Source organism: Trematomus bernacchii, unplaced genomic scaffold (assembly GCF_902827165.1).
Source record: "Trematomus bernacchii unplaced genomic scaffold, fTreBer1.1, whole genome shotgun sequence".
In the NCBI taxonomy this organism is placed as follows: domain Eukaryota; kingdom Metazoa; phylum Chordata; class Actinopteri; order Perciformes; family Nototheniidae; genus Trematomus; species Trematomus bernacchii.
This window is the reverse complement of record NW_022988043.1, coordinates 17,580,599-17,599,486: the sequence shown is the minus strand read 5'-3', so window position 1 is coordinate 17,599,486 and position 18,888 is coordinate 17,580,599. Positions and strand designations below refer to the sequence as shown.

Below are 18,888 nucleotides of genomic sequence, written 5' to 3'. Positions count from 1 at the left end.
ATGGCAGGTGCACACAGCATCTCTTGTGCTTCTGTCTATAATGCATTAAACATGTACTTAATGAGTAATATTCTGCCTACAAGCACTGCATAATCAGAGTTATAGGCATTACAATATAGCACATTATAAAACATTTTTCAATGACTCCAGATCTGGTTTATCTTTTTGAAAATTCACTCATGGACATTGCATTTTGTGAGTTTTTCGTTTTCAAAGATCCAGTTCAATAAGATGAAGCCAGTTTAAAGAATGTAAAGAAAATATGTAAAAATGTATTTTTGTAAGATCAACTCAGTATCTCTACTCTAACATGATTCAAATTGTTATTAGATATAAAGATCGATGTTCCTAAATGAAGCTCCATCCCCTTACATCCTTACAAACAGACAGAAAGGTTAATCACATCACGGTGATATGATTTAACCCACCAGAAAATGTTTCCATGTTGCATTGTCTCTCTCAGTTTCGAGAAGCATCAAAGTATTGAATGGAGCCAGAGATCCTAAGCGATTTTTAGCAATATTTCCTTAAAGAAAAGGTTATCAGGTTTTGTGTGTAGGTCCCGTCTCAGGATGTGTGTTTCCTCTTTCCAACAGTCTGACTATCCTCCTTACAATGAGAAAGTTCCCAGCATTAAAATCCCCATGGACATGATGGAGGAGGAGCCTTTCTTAAGTGATAAGGCCTCCGACAGTGAGTAGACCCGAACTACCTGCAGCAGGGGGGGGGGGGGGGGGGGGGGGGATACTTCTTCCTCTAAAGCACTGACTGACTCCTGCTCTGCCTCTGTCTCTGGTGGCTTCCAGAGTTTATGTTTCCTCTTCGTCTTTCACTTACTGCATGATATTAATTATTTCATTCTCTTTCTTCTTTCAACTGCAGTTTTGCTTTTGTTCAACATGCAATGAAATTAAATAACTTTCTCCTGCTTTTAAACTTTTCTTCTTGAATTGTGATGCTATGTTTATATTTGTCTTTTAACTTTTACATTCTTGCTTGACCTAACCTTTTTTTCCCTTCTGCTTAACAACATTTGGTTTTAGACTTAGTTTTAGTCATCACAGTTATTTAAGCTATGTATAAAAGAGCCTGTACGACTGACAGTTAGCACACCTACATCTATTCTTGACTTATTATGTAACTTTTTGGTTAATTAACAGTTAATGTTTGAACAAATCACCATTTTCTACATTAAATCAACTCACTAGCTTTGTTTGTACTTTATCACTGCAAACTATAGTAAAAACATTAGTATTATCTGGTATTTTCAACAACCAAAAAGTAGTACAAAATGTCTTTTTTAAAGAAGGATTTATAGGAATATACACCATAAACTGACAATGAACCCCTAAAACTGAAATTGTTAACTGCACCTTAAAACACTTGATAATAAGCTTTTGAACTTGGTTTGATTTCGTTTTTTTGTCTTTTCTACTAAATGTAAGAAGTACTGTCAAAAATGTAACATGGACGATCTAATCTATTCTGAACACAAGTTGTCAATCCAATCCAAACTCTTGAAGCAGCTGATAACACCTGCTGCTTCCTTCTCTCTGCTTCAAAGTGTTTTTCATTGTAATCATCTCTCTGTAATCGATTAACTGATTTGTCTTATTGATATACAACTTTTTAAAACTTGTGTCATAGCCACATGCAAGCTAAATGCTATGTTTTTGCTTTCATCTGCAGGAGAGAAGTCCCCATCATCCCTTGAACGACACACATCGTGCTGAGCAGCTTCGCTACTACCAGGCCAACTACCTGTCCAGGTGAGATATGAGAGAGTGCAGCTCAACAGGCCGCATTCAATTATGAAGAGGGACAAAGCTAAATATAGGCAGCTCTGATTTACCTTTTCAATTCATTCTTTGATGACTGCGGCATCAAAGTCGCAAAAGGTCAGAAGGCAAGCTAACTAGCTAACATATAATGATAGCCTGATCTTTAAAGGGCGGCTTTTAACTTGTAGTATTATGATTACTGTATATGGTGAAAATGGTTTAGCTGCTAAATGCTCCACAAAAGGTCTTTAATTAATTCAGTTGACTTCCCGAAAGGAACTGCCAACTGGGGGCTACAATATTTATATTTTACTCATTGTAGAAAGCTGAAATTGTGTTTAATTAGAAATTATATTGTAATCTTGCTTAACATACATTCAGATTAGAAGTATGTTACCTGCTGAATAACAGAAATGAATTGCTTCAAATTAGTACAATGTAAATATATGTATTCAGTAATTGTTTACTTTTTTCTGCAATTATTTTTGAAAAAAACTTAAAGTGGACCTATCATGCTATATTTGAATAATATAGTGTAGGACCATACCTATATAAGGCATATTTATACTTTTTTTTTTTCAAAATACCAAACAGATCATGCATTTTAGCCATGCCTCATTTTGCTCAATTTGACATTTTTTTTTCCTGACGTCAGGACAGTGTTCAAATCTGGATCAGTTTTTATCAGATCCGTTGCAGCCCCTTTTTTTAGAGATTTGGGTATGGAGGAAAATAGAGAGGGTTGTGTTTTCTGACACTTGGTGAGTTCCCTGGAACACCGGGGACACATATTCATGTATAAAAGATGTACAAAAGTGCATTTTGCATGATAGGTCCCCTTTAAACTGTTAGTTGGTTCAATGATATATGCCTCTATTTGACTCCAACATCTTCTAACTCATCATCACATTTTATTTTCCATTCTGACAAAAGCGACAAGGCACATTTAGAGAATAGAGGGAAATATTCTATTGAGAAATCAATGATAGATTCCAGTCTTTGTATCAACACTGACCTCGTCACTACATGAATGTAAGTGTATGTTGCGTGATAAACACACACTGTTCTCACTGATATGAGCTTAAAAGGAGACAATCAGTTTTCAAGAGGCAAAACAAGCCTTGGTTTTTGGGCAATATTTAAGAGCAATTCATTAATGAGATGTTCAAGAAGAGATTAGATTTCCCCATCATGACGACCAGGGTTCACTGTTATGCTCCGGAATTACACAATCTGCTCTACGGTTGTTGCAACAGGATTAGTGTTTTGGGACAATGTGTGAAAAAGCAGCTGTGAACGCAGCACATCTGTGATGATGACCAACAACTGTACAGGATTTGTTTTAGTATTTGGTTTGGTCACATGGCTGGTGATAAGCAACAGATTTGATGACAATATTGGCTTTAGTCTGAAGAATAAATGTCCTGTCCTGACATGAATTGCCGATAAAACTTTTAATTAAAATAAAAACGTTTTAAAAATATTTTTAAAACATTCTATTTATTTGATGGTCATTGGTACTTTTTACATACATAACTATAAGTAAAGTGTGATAAATACAATTAAATGTTGTCCAGGTCCTTGTATGAACACATACTTGGCCAATGTAAATGATTCTGAGTTTGATCTCATGTTATACTTTCAGATATCTGGCTACATATATGTGTCAGTGATGTGTAACGGGGCATGAATCATGTTGTGATGACATTAGGGTCTAATCCTGTCAAGACTGAAGCCAAATTGCTTTTAGCTCATATGACATCAGAAATCAGCAATCCACAATCTCTTGTTTTATTCCTGCCTTAAGACACCAAAAGAGAACTCTAATGCAGACAGTCAATTATGCATTAATAGTATTTGCATTACTAATGATAATTTCACTTTTGTATTACTACCCAAAGTGCGAATAACACTAAAACGTATGTATGCTGACACTAATGATGAAACTTTTGTTCCAACTGTTGTAGTTTTGAAAAATGTTTGTAATGTTACGTTAAGTTGATTTCTGTTTAGTTCAGTTAGTTTTTTTTTATCTATAAAAGCTCATTTCTATTGCAAAATATAACAACAATTGACCCATCCAAGTTGAACAATCCTTTCAAAAGAACATCCTGACATTGTGGACTTATTGTGTGTCTTATTCACTGTTTTGACGATCCTTGACGAGAAGATTGTTGCTACAGCTAGTTAGCCTAGCTTAAAACTAAAATTAGAAGCGGCCCTTAACAGCAAGCCTGCCTCTCTCCTAAGCTTAAAAACCCCCACTTATTAACAACTCTAGTCTAATAAAAGTCGAACATGTGTATCTTTGCACTCGAGGCAGATTATACTTTCCTACAAAGCGAGGCTAGCTGTTTTTTCGCTCTTTATGCTAAGCTAACTAGCGGCTGGCTCCAAGGATAGTGTATTTTTCAAAATATGAACTATTCCTTTAATTATAACATTACACTACTATCCCATCATGTATCCAAACAATACATATTTTTGTGTTTCAGCCCTGAGATGAGTCCCCTGAAGACTGTGCCTCGGATTACCATCGACATGGACCCAGACGATGATAATTCATTTTACTGGAAGAGCAGAGGATCGGAAACGTCTCTGTAGAGCACCGAACCACCGCCAGGCGACTCTCTCTCTCATTTCCCTTTTTAAAAAATATAGATTTTAACTCCAAAATCCTCTCCACCATTTTCTGACTTTATTCAAAGTATGTGGGAAAGAAAACAAAGGGAAAACACTGAGGAAAATAAAACCACCATATGTAAAACCATTTCTTATCTGACACTTTTGCTCACCTCTGCACAGTAGGCTGGTAGCTCTTCCCTCTTCCTCTATGAAATGCTGCAGCTCTTTGACCTTGCATGAAATCCCTCCCTGCTCCTTTTTATAAAAATATATATAAATATCATCGGTCTGAATTTTTTTATAAATCAATTTACTCTAATTACGATTTCCTGTAGCAGGAAAATTATGTTTTTTTGTATAGCTCTACCTCTTGTTTTTAGATTAAATGCTTATTATAAACAAATGCAACATGTTGATTTTTGACGTGGCATGGGCTTTTGTTATTTTCTCTTTCCTCTTGAGAGTTGAAATTATTCAAGAGGTTCACTGTATTATAGCGGACGGAAATGTGTTTGAATAGAATATTTGAAGTTAATTAACAGTTAATTAACAATGCATATATGATGCAGATGAGGTAAATATTGTATTATCACTTTTTGTTGTGGTTTTAATTCCTCCACCTTCTCTTTCTAATTTTCTCAACCTTTCTGAAACGTTTTCACTTCAAAACTTTTGTTACTCTTAAATCAAATCCTTTCTTTATCTTTTTTTTAAATGATTATTTTGTGTGTATGTTGGTAACTTTTTCTTATGTCCTTTTTTCCCTCTTTTGTGGGTAGAAAAGAGTTGAGCGATACGTTATCATCAGAATTTCCTCAGCCAAACTTAAATAATACCTAGGAACGCATTTCATATAATCACTTTTGCTGCACAAACTACTTTACCTAAGTGGCTTATAAGAGATCGATTCCGACTGAAAATATTATCGTGACGAGGAATTATGAGAAGGGAATCAGATCCATGTGAACTTCATGCAGCGGGTTTATTTCTTCTTGTCTCAGCTGCTGTCGGAACTATCTGATGTGAAAATGGTATCACTTGTTTCTTATGTTTTATATATATTTAAAATTTGGATTTTCTTCAAGTCTTTCCTTATAATAGTACTACTCAGAGGCAGTACTGTGTGTACACCAGGGAGTTATTGGTCGCTGTCTTCAATCTTTTCTGTACTTTGCAAAGTTTGCTTATTCATACGGGAACATCTGTGTGCAAAATGTCTCCTTTCGTTCATGTCCAGATTTTGCCTTGAGTAGTTAAAACAAATCTAGAAAGACTTTATGCCACACAGGAAGTTAGCATAAAAGGCTAACTTCCTTTACATTCAAACTAGCTAAAAGTCTATTTTATTTGAAAAATAAAGTTTCACGACACATTGAATTTGAGACATTTTGAATGGATAAATGTTGGCTAGCATATCCTACACATACTGAAGTTAAATGATTAGCTTTAAGATTCATTTTGTTCAGGATTGTACATGTTTTGTCCTTGACATCTTTCTTTTTGTTACGGTGTGGTAGCATTAGGAAGATATTGTTTCTCGTCCAGTATGGAGAGGAATGATTACAGCGAACAATAACTCAATATGCTCGTACATAGACTGCTTAAAATCCAAACATCTCCTCAAACAAGGATTTATTATCAATCTGCTGAAATGAGGCAGAACATGTTGTACAAACTGTGTTGCTACAGAGTGCCCAGCGCGTCCACACTGTCACAGCCAGAGATAAAACGTTGACTTTTATTGACCAGTATTACCAACTAAAAAACTGTTTTTCATTACATTATCTCCACTTTATCTCTAAAGGGCACACTGACGCACTTTCTCACAAGTAGGATTTAAATTCTTAATTCTTCTCTGTCTTCATCACCACTATAGAAATAAATTCAAACTGAGTGATTCATGAGCCGCCTTCCTCCTATGTAAATCATGTACATATAAAGGCACTTCGGCTCAAACCAAAATGCAACAAGTTTCTTCGTACCATCGCGGTTTTTGTCTTGCAACTCGTTTTTGTTTCAGTTCATCAACCTAAATACCAGCATCAGCTACACTCCACATCAGTGTTTGTATTTGTCAGCAGCAGCGAGGGAGCACAGCGTGTGGAGAACTGTTAGTTTAAAGTGTGTTGTTCTGTCAGCATGTCGGACAAAAGTCGACAACATCAAATGAAGTATCTTGTTAATGATGTTAATTTTAGCCTACGGAATAAATAATGATACGATGTTTCTTTTGATTAACGTTTTGTGACTTTTTAGAAACAGGTGAAATGGTTTCTTTTAGAATTTATATTTTTCAAAATGAAATGTATATTGGAAATAAACTGAATTATCAAACAGTGATGGTGTGCTGCTTTTCAGTCTGGTGGAAGAAACTACAATTGATATATTACTGTGTTATGATACATTATTATATAGCTGAGCAATGTCAGCATGGCTCTCATGTGGAATATGAACGGTAGCATAACGATTAATTTATTAATACATTAAAAGTATATCAAACAACTATTCTGTTATTTCTTTATCAATTCATGATTGATTTGAGAGTCTTAAATGTGAAGATTTACTTATTTTCTCAGTTTTGAATCAATGTATTTTATTTTTACATATTTCTCCAACACATAACATTTCAACCACCACACATTTAAGCTTTATCAAATTGTTGCATTTTTCAATAATTTATAAAATGTAACACCAAACAGTGGATCTAAAATAATGATAATAACAAATAATCGACAGAACAATCATGATGTAAATCATTAGTTGCACTACATTTACTTACACCAAATAGATATTTTTGGAATGAGAAAAAACTGCTTATCTTCTTTGGTCTTCATATACCTTTCTGCATATCAAAGTATAGTACATGCCATGACAAGTAGAATATTATTCTGCCCTTCTTGCCAGAGTTTTAGAAGGATAGCAGGTCCAGTGGCTCTCTCTAGTGTCTGCGCAGCTGCATCACAGCCTGCAGGACACACACACACACACACACACACACACACACACACACACACACACACACACACACACACACACACACACACACACACACACACACACACACACACACACACACACACACACACACACAAGTTCAGGTTCATCAGCAGGGTTGCTCTTTCACACATATTTAGGTGTGAAAGAGTTTGAGGTTTGAGTATACTTTAAACATTGACATATAAACTACATTTCTCTGGGGCTATTTTGTACCCTATGTCCAGGCTATACAAGTATAACTAGAAAATGCGTGCGAATGCTGTAAGCTGCTTGTTGCTGAATTTAGCTGAAAATGTAGAAAAAGCTGAATATTGTATTAGTTGAATGGTCTCTGTAGCTGCTTTTAGCTACAAAAACCAAGTAAGTGTGTTGCTGAACTTAGTGTAGAAATGCAGAAAAGTTAAATGATTTGAATTAAAATTGTTAAAGCTGAAATGCATTGCACTGACTGTTAGAAAACTTAAAAGTGGCATGTTAAGGTCCTTACACACCAAGCCGATTTTCGTCGTCGATAGATGTCGGGCCGTCGATGCTATCTGGGGTGGCAGCTGGTGTGGCAAGGCTATTTTTAGGGTGGCATCCCATGCCACCCCGGTAGATCCGCCCCTGCGCCCCGGACACACACGCGACGCTGCCGTGTGGACGTACCGTGACGGTACGTCCACAACGTCGCGTGCTTCAATGGAGACGCTTCCCATTCACTTTGAATGGGGTGACGTCCCGCTTTGCCAAACTGCATTGTGGTTCCGTCGCGTTGCTTTGCCTCCGTTGCTCGCTTCGAAAGTTGAGAACAGTTCAACTTTTCAAGCGTCGACGGAAGCGCCAGCCAATCAAATCATATGCCAGTACAAGCTCTAGCCCAGGGGTACTCAAATACAAATCTTAAAGGTCCAAACATTTTTTTTCAATAAGACAAAGGTCAGTTTATTACGGTCATTCAAACTTTTAAACAATTGCAACAAGATTCTTAACACGAGGTTGTAACAAAAATAATCTGTATGCAGCAGTTTTCAATGTTATTGTGTCTGTGCTTGATCCCTCAGAGTCACAGTGTAAGAGCTGCACAGTTATGAATAAAGGCAGCTGCACCCTCTTTTATTCAGCATTCCCATTATTGCTTTATAAATGTCTTGCCCCCTTCTGTGTCCACTGAGGTTCGTCAGGCCCAACCTTCAACAAACTCCCCCTTTCCCTCATCATAAAAACTCACAAACACCAGCAACTGAGCATTGTGAGTGGACTCATCCACAGCTAAGGAAATGCACTGTGCATTTTGTATTCCATCACAAAGCTGATTAATCAAATCACCAGCCAGTATTTATGTTCTTCTGGTTGCTGTGGAATCTGAGTGGGGGATTTGCTTGATTTGACCTGTTATTTCCTCTTTTTGTTTGCCTTCAAACATGGTCTCCATCACTTCAGTCATGCATTCTTTTATACTTCAGTTATTATCCAGTGGAATGCCCTTACCTACTGGCCTAGTTAAATCAAAGTGGTTACTTTTTTTGGCTGGGCAGTGTAGTTTTACACACCATCTTATTTGACTTTCTCAGGACTTAAAACTGTTTTTTGGGGGAAGACCCCCACAAAGAAAAAAAAATATTTACACACGTAAGGTCATCATCTTAACAGTTCTGTATGCTCATCCGTGAGCAGAGCATCAAGTTGACATGTCTATTACAGCTGAATGCGGCGATTACCATTTTGTTCAGCAAAACGCCTCACAACATTTGTAAGATCCAAAGCTTTAGTGCGTTTTGATTCAATGCTGAGTACAGCCAAACTTGACAGTCTCTTCTCTGTCATTGTAGACCGCAAATACCTCATTCCTTCAGTACTTGGGTCCGAATGCTTCTAGTTTTGCGCCGTACCGTTCAAATGAAATCACCGCCAATCATATTTCCACGCTCGCGCCAGGGCCGGGGGAGGGGTTACAAAGTGCGTCTTGTGCTGCATTCACTTGCACTCGGACATTAGAGACTTTCTCTCATAAATGTCCGAGGAGCCACAACTTTTCTTTCAAAACAAAGCTGCCAACTGGTGTGGCAGCTGGGGTGGCAAGGCCTATTTTTTAGGGTGGCAGTTGCCACCCCGGTAGGTGAAACTAGGCTACTAGCTACAGTACTGATGCAACTAGATGAGCTGTGAACTCTCGCTCTGACTCACTCATTTTTCCCACCCACATTCCGCGAAGACCCGCCCTACTGTGCCTCTGATTCGCAGACTGTTGGTGGGGGGAAAAAAACGCTGACGGGATGCTGAATGTGATTGGACCAATGCGTTGACAGACACACACAGACAGTGGAACAGTCGTACATGCAGAGCGCTGTTTGCAGTGGACATAGCGGAGAATTTTGACTCGTTGCGTTGTGGCGATGTCTCACAGATAACACAGATAATACAGATAATACATATGAAAAGTATCATTTGCTCAGAGTGCAGAGACAGTTGTGGTTCGGTCCGGATCCGGACCGGAGTCCGGACTTTGAGGATGCCTGCTCTAGCCAATCAAACCGCGTGTCCGGGGCGGGAGATTAATGTGATTGGTTGTTGGTCGCACGCCAGACACGCCCACCGGCAAGCTTCAACGCGACGCTGCTGAATCTGCGGAATTGGATCCGCGCAGCCGTGGCTCAGAGAAACTTCAGAAACTGTGTGTTTTGTGATATTTGGCAGAATAAATACAAAAGAAATACAAAATAGAATTATTTTTTTTCATTATTATTAACAATAATAATGAAGCTGATGATGTCACTTCCTGCCCACTCCGAAGGGGTCAGAGGTCGCCCCCCTGCCCTCTCATGAGAGAGGTGAGAGACAACCGCGTTGGTGTGAAAGGGGCATCAGACAACATTTATAAAATCGAAAACGGCTTAAAAATGTACTGAAACAAAAAAAATAAGTCATAAACTGCAAAAGATATAGAAAATTTGAATACAAGTTTAATAGCTGAACATCTTGTGACCGTTTTAAAGTTGGCATTAAGTCTGTAGCTGAAAATATGCTGAAGGAGTAGCATTTTAGTGTAAACATGATGTAGTTAAAAGAGGATTTGAAGTGTCGTCCCATAGACACCCATTATAAAATCTAAAACGGCCTGAAAATTTACCAAAACTTAAACGTTGATAATTCAAAAACTGTAAAAGATATCAAAAATCTGAACACAATTTTAGTAGGTGAATTTATTGTGACCATTTTAAAGTTGGAATGAAGTCGCTGTAGCTGAAAGTATGTGGAAGGAGTAGCATTTTCCACAAGGTGTAGGTAAAAGAGGATTTGAAGGGTTCTCCCATGTTAAAAAAAGAGTTTAAAAGCTGAATATTTTAAAAAGATGAAAAAGTTTTGAAAAAATGTAAAGTTTGAATGGTTTCTGTAGCTGAAAGTATAGGCTGAATATATTCTACGGCAAAAAATGGGGTGACATAAGAAGAAGAAGAAGAAGAAGAAGAAGAAGAAGAAGAAGATGAAGCGGAAGAATAAAGAAACAGAAGTACAATAGTGGAATGCTGAACAGCATTCCACTAAATATAAAACTGCTTTAATCAATACACATTTGATTTGAATTTATTCAATTCACTTGATTTGAATTGATATGTTCTCAATGTTTAAATTATTTAAAGACCATCTCTATTGCTATAATACTATATATACATAAATACATATATATATATATATATATATATATATATATATATATATATATATATATATATATATATATATATATAAACATACTCCATGCAATACATATGAAACATACACTGTATATAGATATGTACATATAAAAAAATGTAACTACTCACTGTTCCCACAAGAGGACTCAGAAGAGCTGTGGAGGAGAAAAACTGTGTGTGTGTGTGTGTGTGTGTGTGTGTGTGTGTGTGTGTGTGTGTGTGTGTGTGTGTGTGTGTGTGCATCTCTGTGTGTGTTATTGTACATACATCTTAGTAAGGACCAGTCTGACATTTGGACTTTGAGAAATTAGGTCAGTCTCTCTCGTCCTCACTTCTCCCAGATGGTTTGTGGACTTGGTTTAAAAGGTTAGGTTGGATCAGCTCCAGGTAAGAACTAAGGTCAGACAGGGGCTGTGAAATATCAAGGCCTTTTCCTGGCCTTTCATGGTTTAAGGGGTTTGGGCCTGGAGGGTCACCGGTTCGCAGGTTCAAGTGCTGACTGGCTTGTTAGAGAGCTGCCAATTCTGCCAATGTGCCCTTAAGCAAGGCACTAACCCACACACACTGCTGCAGGGGCGATGTACTATGGCTGACCCTGTAAATGCACATGAGGGGCAACCAGGAGAGATATACAACGAGATACGTTTCAACTGCTTTGTGTAAAAATGATTTGGGTTGTTGGACAAATAAAGCCTCTTTCTTTGTAGTCATGAGGATGTTGACTCAGACTGTAATCGTTTCCTCTGTGGCTCACAGAAACAAAAAGCCTGAGTTATGAAGTGGGGCTGAGGGGCTCCAAAGATGTTTACTAGACAGAGAAGGTCTAAGGTGCATTTTGGGAAATGCAGGATAGAGCTTTAAGCCTAAATAAACAGAGCAATGAATTTACATATCCAGATGGAGATCTCTGAACATCTTAACTGACATTATATTTTGTACAGACATGTTTGGTCCCCAGAGGATGAATCCTACTGATTTAGGTGATCGGTTTAGTTTTCTCTAGCGCCATTAACGGGTCAAAATGTGAATGTCCAAAAGCCTCAGCTGTATTTTTTCTTGGGCTCATTAGCAAACGTTAGCTAAACTACAGTAAACACTATATAGTACTGCATAACATCAGCCTACAAGTATAATCATTGTTAGCATTTACTTTAGCATTTAGCTCAACATGCAGTAAAGAGCTGCTAGCACAGCTGTAAAGTGTAAGTCACTAGATTGTGACATTTTTTGATGTTTTATATATCGACTTATCATTATAATTATATACAAGGATATCATTTAATTTTCACACATTATTTAAATTCCCCGAGGTAAACAGTCTTTGCTTGAACCATTGAACTGAAATGGGTGACAGTGGGGCCAAAGTAGCCTCTTTTTTTAAAGAAAATATTCAACGTTTACCTTTTTAAACACTAAGAACAGTTTAAGCACAGATCTAATTCTGTCATTTTTACATCAGAGAATAATTATTGAAACAAAAGACAAATATTAGTCTTTCAATAAGAAGAATTAAGTGAAAAAAACATAATTGCAACTTGAATCGATTATGTGTGAAGCGAGCATCTACTGTGGGAGTCCAAGATAAATAATCGTTTGAATATAAATGAAAATAGAAATGCTAGAGCAACATGGAGGCACTCCCACTGACGGGATAAATATAATATAACAAAGATATCATTAGGCTGTTAGAGTGGTAATCACAGGGCTGCAGCTGTATCTTAAACACTGTATGCTCGCTCACTGACGTCATGTGACAGCAGTCCAAAGCTGACTGGCAGGCAGGCACTGTTTCATGTTGTTATTTCACAATGATATAATGTATTTGTTTTGATGACATCTGGAAAGCTTTCAGGGATTTGTCACTTGTCTACAAGGACATGATAACAACAATGTAACGTAAAGCAAGGGGAAATAAAGATGCATTTGTTCTCTGAAGCGTCTTCAGTAGAATTCACAGAGGTCAACACGCAGAAGGGCACTGTTTGTTTTGGAGGACGTGGGGTAAACAAGGAAGCGTTTTCGTTATAGTGTTCTCCAAGGGCAAGTAAGTGTTTAGTGCAGGAATCAGCAATCCCGCCTTCCCTTGAGTCTCACTAGAGCGACTGTAGGCTTTTGAAATAGCAACACATCATTCTTACAAAGCAACTTCTAGGGAAGTAAACATCTCATTGGATGAGAATTACTCTAGTGAACAGGATAAAAGCATTAATTGAAAATGAACTTAATCTTTTAATTGCAAAATAATTCAGTAACAAACAGCTATCGTGTTGAAAGATGAATTATTTCACATTTAAGAAGCTGGAACTGGTGAATGTTTGCCATTTTCTACTTGATCAAAGACTCAATCCATGGGCCTTCACTAGGAGGTCACCAGAGTTACTGCAGGGGTCCTTCAAATGATAAGCATGTCTGAAAATACACATCACAGGCTAAATCAATGTGTGGTATTAGTCTAGTTAGCTACTATGTCTTATTAATTGAATAACACCATAAAGAGTGTTTATACAGTGTTAGCCCCCTTCCAGGTCCCTGCACCCTCTGTCCTTCCAGCTCAGGAGTCCTTTGCCGGAAAAGGACTTCTGACTTAATTAAGAATAACATTTCGGTCAAACCAAAAGTACATTTTTTTACACACTATACTATGTCCTTTTTGTGTTGCGTTTTTTTGACCTATTATACTATTTTTTAAATAATATTTCAACCTACTTTACCATGCTGTTTTTTTCTATTGTTTTGGACATACTATACTGTGCCTTTTCCTGACTTGTTTGACATTCTATACTAGGTTGTTATTTCTGATCAGATTTTTTTTACATACTATCCAATCTCTCTGATATTTACAACATACCTTACTATGATTTTTTTCAAAAAGTACTAAACCGTGCTGTTATTTAGGATATTTTCAAAAAATTCAACAATTATTTTCTGATATTTACAACCTATGATACAAAGTTGATTGTTCGATATTTTTTACATACTATACTATGTCATTTTTTCTGATATTTTGGGCATGTTAAAATATGTGGATTTAAACTTTGTTGATTTTTCTGATATTTATAAACATACTCTACAATACCCCATATTTTCACCATACTTGTTTTTTTATCATATCTTTAGCAGACTAAACTATGCCGTTCAGATATTTTTGACCTTCTTTGCAGTTGTTCCCGATATTTTCAACATACTATACTTTGTTGTTTTTACTAGTTATTATACTGTACTTTGTTATTTATTTCTGACATTTTGAACAAAGTATTCTGTTGTTTTTTCTGATATTTACGACATACTATACTATGTCATTTTGATCTTACACTATCGACATTATAGCCTGTAGATTTTTCAAATGTTTTTTGGTATTTTTCACCAACAATACGGTGACTTATTTTCTGATGTTTCTGACATACTTAACTATGTCATTCAAAACAAATGTATATACCCTATTATTCATTTAAGCATACTATTTTGAATACTATGCCGTTCTTTTCTTACAGTGCAGATGCTTTTCTGCCATGCCTCTGCTTACTTTTCTATGCTGATTTTCCTATTTTTCTTTTCTGAAAGAAGCAGCTCCTGGACATTAACTTATCACTGGGACAGTTATTCTTCGTAAATAGATGGAGGATTCAGCCATATTTCAATATTTCTATGACGACCTCAGTCTTACAGTAGCGTGGCCTAGCAACAGCTAAAGCCTGGTACTGCATGCTATTTAGCTTAAGCTAGTTAGCAGCAAAATGCCTCCGTTCTCTACAGATGACTTCCACAAACTTCTACAGAAGATGGCCATGTTGGAAATGAAAATGAAACGGTTGGAAGTTAACGTGAGTAGTGTTACCAATCCCGCTTCAATCACATTAGTATGCATAAAAAAGTGACAGGTCACACCTTCTAAGTCCCGCCCCCTAATTATGCTAATGAGCCCCCTTTGATATGCTAATGTGCCCCTTTGTTCGAGGTGTTATCGCGTACAGGTGTTACATCCTCCCGGTAGCCCCCACCCCTCTCAGCCCCCACCCCCCTTAGCCCCCACCCCTTCTCAGCCCACCCCCCTCCCCCTCACATACAGGTGTTACATCCGCCCTGTAGCCCCCACCCCTCTCAGCCCCCACCCCTCTCAACCCACCCCCCTCCTCTCCCCTTACAGTAGGCGTCACATCCTCCCTGTCGCCCCCCACCCCTGAAGATAGTGAGGGGGTGGAGTCAGTCATAAAAAAAGAAATCTATGCAAAACTAGATAAAAGCCAGTCATTTGAGCTTTGAAACAAATTGATATGATTCGATATTAAACCAACTAATTATAGTAGATTAATTAACTATTCAAACGTGTACAGTAATTTACAATAACACGGGAATAATAAACGGGTCAGCAACAGCGGGTCTCTCCCGTCAGATTAGACTTTACTAGATTAGACTTTACTAGCGTTTATACCCATATCGATCAGATCTAGCTAGTTCTAGCTAATGATATGACTACCTGCTTATTAAAAGACACCTAAACAATAAGCGTCACTATGCAACGGGGTGAGGCCACAAAGTATAGTACAGCATTATGCATTTTGTTTACATGCCCACAGGAACCCCGAGGCATTACCAACAGATCAACGCGCAATCAACCCATACAGGACATCTCTTGCTACACATTATGTGTAGACATTATAATTGACTATTCTTGTCTGTCACATACTCTTTTGTCTGTCACACACTATTCTTGTATGTCACATAAGTGGCGCAACTGATGCGGTATTGCGCTAAAGGGGGCCAGTCAAGAAACGGGTGCAGTATCTGTGCCGGGTTCAGACCCTCCGTCTGAGGCTCTTCATGAAAAATGGAGTCTGGGTGTGTGAGACTGTCTCCCCTCATACCCCCTCCCACGACCTCCCCTCCCCCCTGCCTGTCACCTCCTGATCTTGCGATCAGCTGTTAATTCTCATTCACTAAGTCACCTAAAACTTTTATTGGAATTGGGTTTTCTTTAGAGCTGTTTTCAGTGAGACAATGCAGTTTCTGATCATTTTAAGTTTCAAGTTTCAAGGCTTTATGGCATATGCCCATTAGCTACAGTGTAGATATGTCAATGAAAAACATAGGTCACAGGCTCCTCCAACAGTGCACATAAAACAGATAAAATACTGCAATTTGTGCGTAATTCTCTCACAAAGGAACTGTAAGATACACGTTTATGTATGGAAAACTATATAACTTGGTAAAATATTCATTCATTTGTAATGAATTGAGTTTTCTTCAAGAATCAAACTCTAAATGGAGAGTTTGTGATTTTAACACTGTTTCGATGAAACAATGCAGTTTTGATAACTTGACTTGACTAACATTACTTTTTTAAATATATGTTTTTTAGATGCTTTACTTTTTGATTTCTTTCATATTATTTTAACACAACATTACTTTTTTCATATTTTTCAACATACATATATATAACATATATATATATTTTTTTCTCTCCATTATATTTTTGAATATACAGATATTTTTATCAAAATACAACATGCAACTATTACATTATACAATATTACGACTTTTTGCGATATTTTCAACACAATATACCTTTTTTTTTTTGTAGGGCTTCAGGATATTTGGCATGTCATGCCTAAAACCGGTGTCATCTTTCCTGAAACTGACGTGCTGTCCGTTTTACAAACAAGTTATCTTTCTGCTTCTTCCCCCTATGAATTTTCCTCCCCCGTCCCTCTTACTACAGCCATCACAACAGCAACCAAGTCAGATCTGTGAAATTAAACACCTCTTCCCAAAGCGTGACTTCCCTATTGAGGGAGTGGGGCAGTGGGGCCTAACCCGCTTTGGCCAAATATACTAACATGCAGAACATATGGTATGTTTGAAAAAAGACTAACCATCTATCCAGTTCAAGCTGTCTTTAAGATGTGACATTGCGCTCTGACTTTTCCCCGTAAAATCGTGACAAACTATTACTTATTAAATTTGACCTCATGCTGCTTGGTTGAAAATGATAGATGAGCATTTACCAACAGATCAACGCGCAATCAACCCATACAGGAGATCTCTTTCTACACATTATGTGTTATCACTATAATATCATGTCATTATTTAATGTTGTTTTGTTTGTGTGTGTGTGTACAACGAAGTCTCTTTGAGAGGAAAATTATAATTTAAAGATCTTAATACCCCCTTATTGTTTAATTACTTCACACAACTATTAAAGAATCCCTATATGAAGTTACATGAGGCTACATTTACTGGTGTGCTTCCCTAGATGATGTAAATAGTCTAAGTGTCATGTTAGGGGGGCATTACGGACCTCAGGAGTCCGCCCTTGGAGGCTTGGAGAGCGGATAAAGAGAGGTGTATTTACTGGGGTTCAGCCCTGGATGATATAAATAGTCCACGTGCCATGGAACTCAGGAGTCCGCCCTTTGAGGCGTTGTTAACATTAATGCTTTTTGCTTTTGTTTTTGTTACTAAGATACTTTTTAGCCTTATGATAGGATGAACTTAAGCTGTAGTCAATAAAGACATGTTTAATAGAGTGTTGCTGTTAGAGAACATACCTGCGCAGCACTCCACCACGTCTTGGCTTTGGCTTCATGGCCTTCACTGTCCTCTCCCTTTGAGTTTTTTCAAAGGCTGGGATACATTTTTCCAAATGATCACTTGTTACATGGTGAGAAACATATGGTTATATAACCTTAAAGAACTAACAAAAAATAATTAAGTATTTGCAATGCATAAACATAGAAGTTATCACTGTCAATATTATTCACCTGGGCATTAGTGGGCTTGAGGGTCTCAGGGAGCGTGGACAAAGTGACTTGTCTCTGTATTTGAGGATTCTCAGTGCAGGCACTATCAGGAAGCTGCTGTGCATTAGTGGAGAGTCCTCTGAAGGCAGCTGTTATTTCATTCACACACTCATCTGCTACCTGCTGACTCCTCATAGTAAGTCTAGCCAAGTTAGCTGTTAAGTTGTCCATACCATCGCTTGATAACTGGTAACTTATGATTGACAGTCCAGCCATGGCAGCTGCCAACTCGTCCATATAATTCTTAAGAACGTGGTGACAATACTACAAAAAAAGTGTATATATTAGGTCAGTTAACCTTGAAGAGCTAAACAGTTCAAGTGGTAAGTAACTAAGTATTTGCAATGAATAAACATAGAAATGATCACTGTCATATTATATAATCCCTTAATATGGAGATAAGTAAAACTGACACAGACAGTTTAAACTGCTTGTTAAAACGCTATTGCTTATTGTGTTTTCTCAGCACACTAACATAAATAAGGATGTATAATATAAAAAACTAGAAAACGATATAGTATTTTCAAGTCTTACTTTAGTATGGTAAAATTAAGAATAAGTCACATTAAAGTGTGTCATGATTTTCCGTAAAAAAGTCAAGTATAGTTTGTCAAAAGAATATGAAAAAATCATTTTGTAGAGTAGTATGTTGAAAATCTCAGTGTTTAACTGAACACACCTACATGTGATAACGCCTCGAACAAAGGGGTAATTAGCATACAAAGGGGGGTCACTAGCATCAGTGGGGGGAAAGGTGCTACGGGAATGAACTTTGAGGAGGGGGAACTTGTAAGAATTTCCAGCTTCTGAAGATAATTATATGGTACCCGTCCTTACAGCTAAACAAATCCTATGCCAGGTATTCTACAGACCACAAGAAGCACAAGAAGCCCCAGAAAGTATTACATTCAGAGCTAATAATGGTGAAACCGAAGAAGAAGCAAAGCAGATTATAATCGTTGCGGGTGAAAGGATAGAGAATTTGCAAGTGATGTTAATGCACTTATCTGATAT

The 18,888-nt window shown here is 37.4% G+C and overlaps 1 protein-coding gene across 1 annotated transcript in view; it reads left to right on the top strand.

Annotated features, from left to right (window-relative positions):
• slc4a4a (solute carrier family 4 member 4a) overlaps positions 1–6,908 on the top strand; it is a 69,247-nt gene extending 62,339 nt beyond the window's left edge. Inside the window, 3 exon segments of the mRNA XM_034118336.1 lie at positions 597–693; positions 1,690–1,769; positions 4,277–6,908. Coding sequence (XP_033974227.1) covers positions 597–693; positions 1,690–1,733 — 141 coding nt within the window. The 3' untranslated portion in view covers positions 1,734–1,769; positions 4,277–6,908.
• Positions 6,909–18,888: the final 11,980 nt, after the last annotated feature.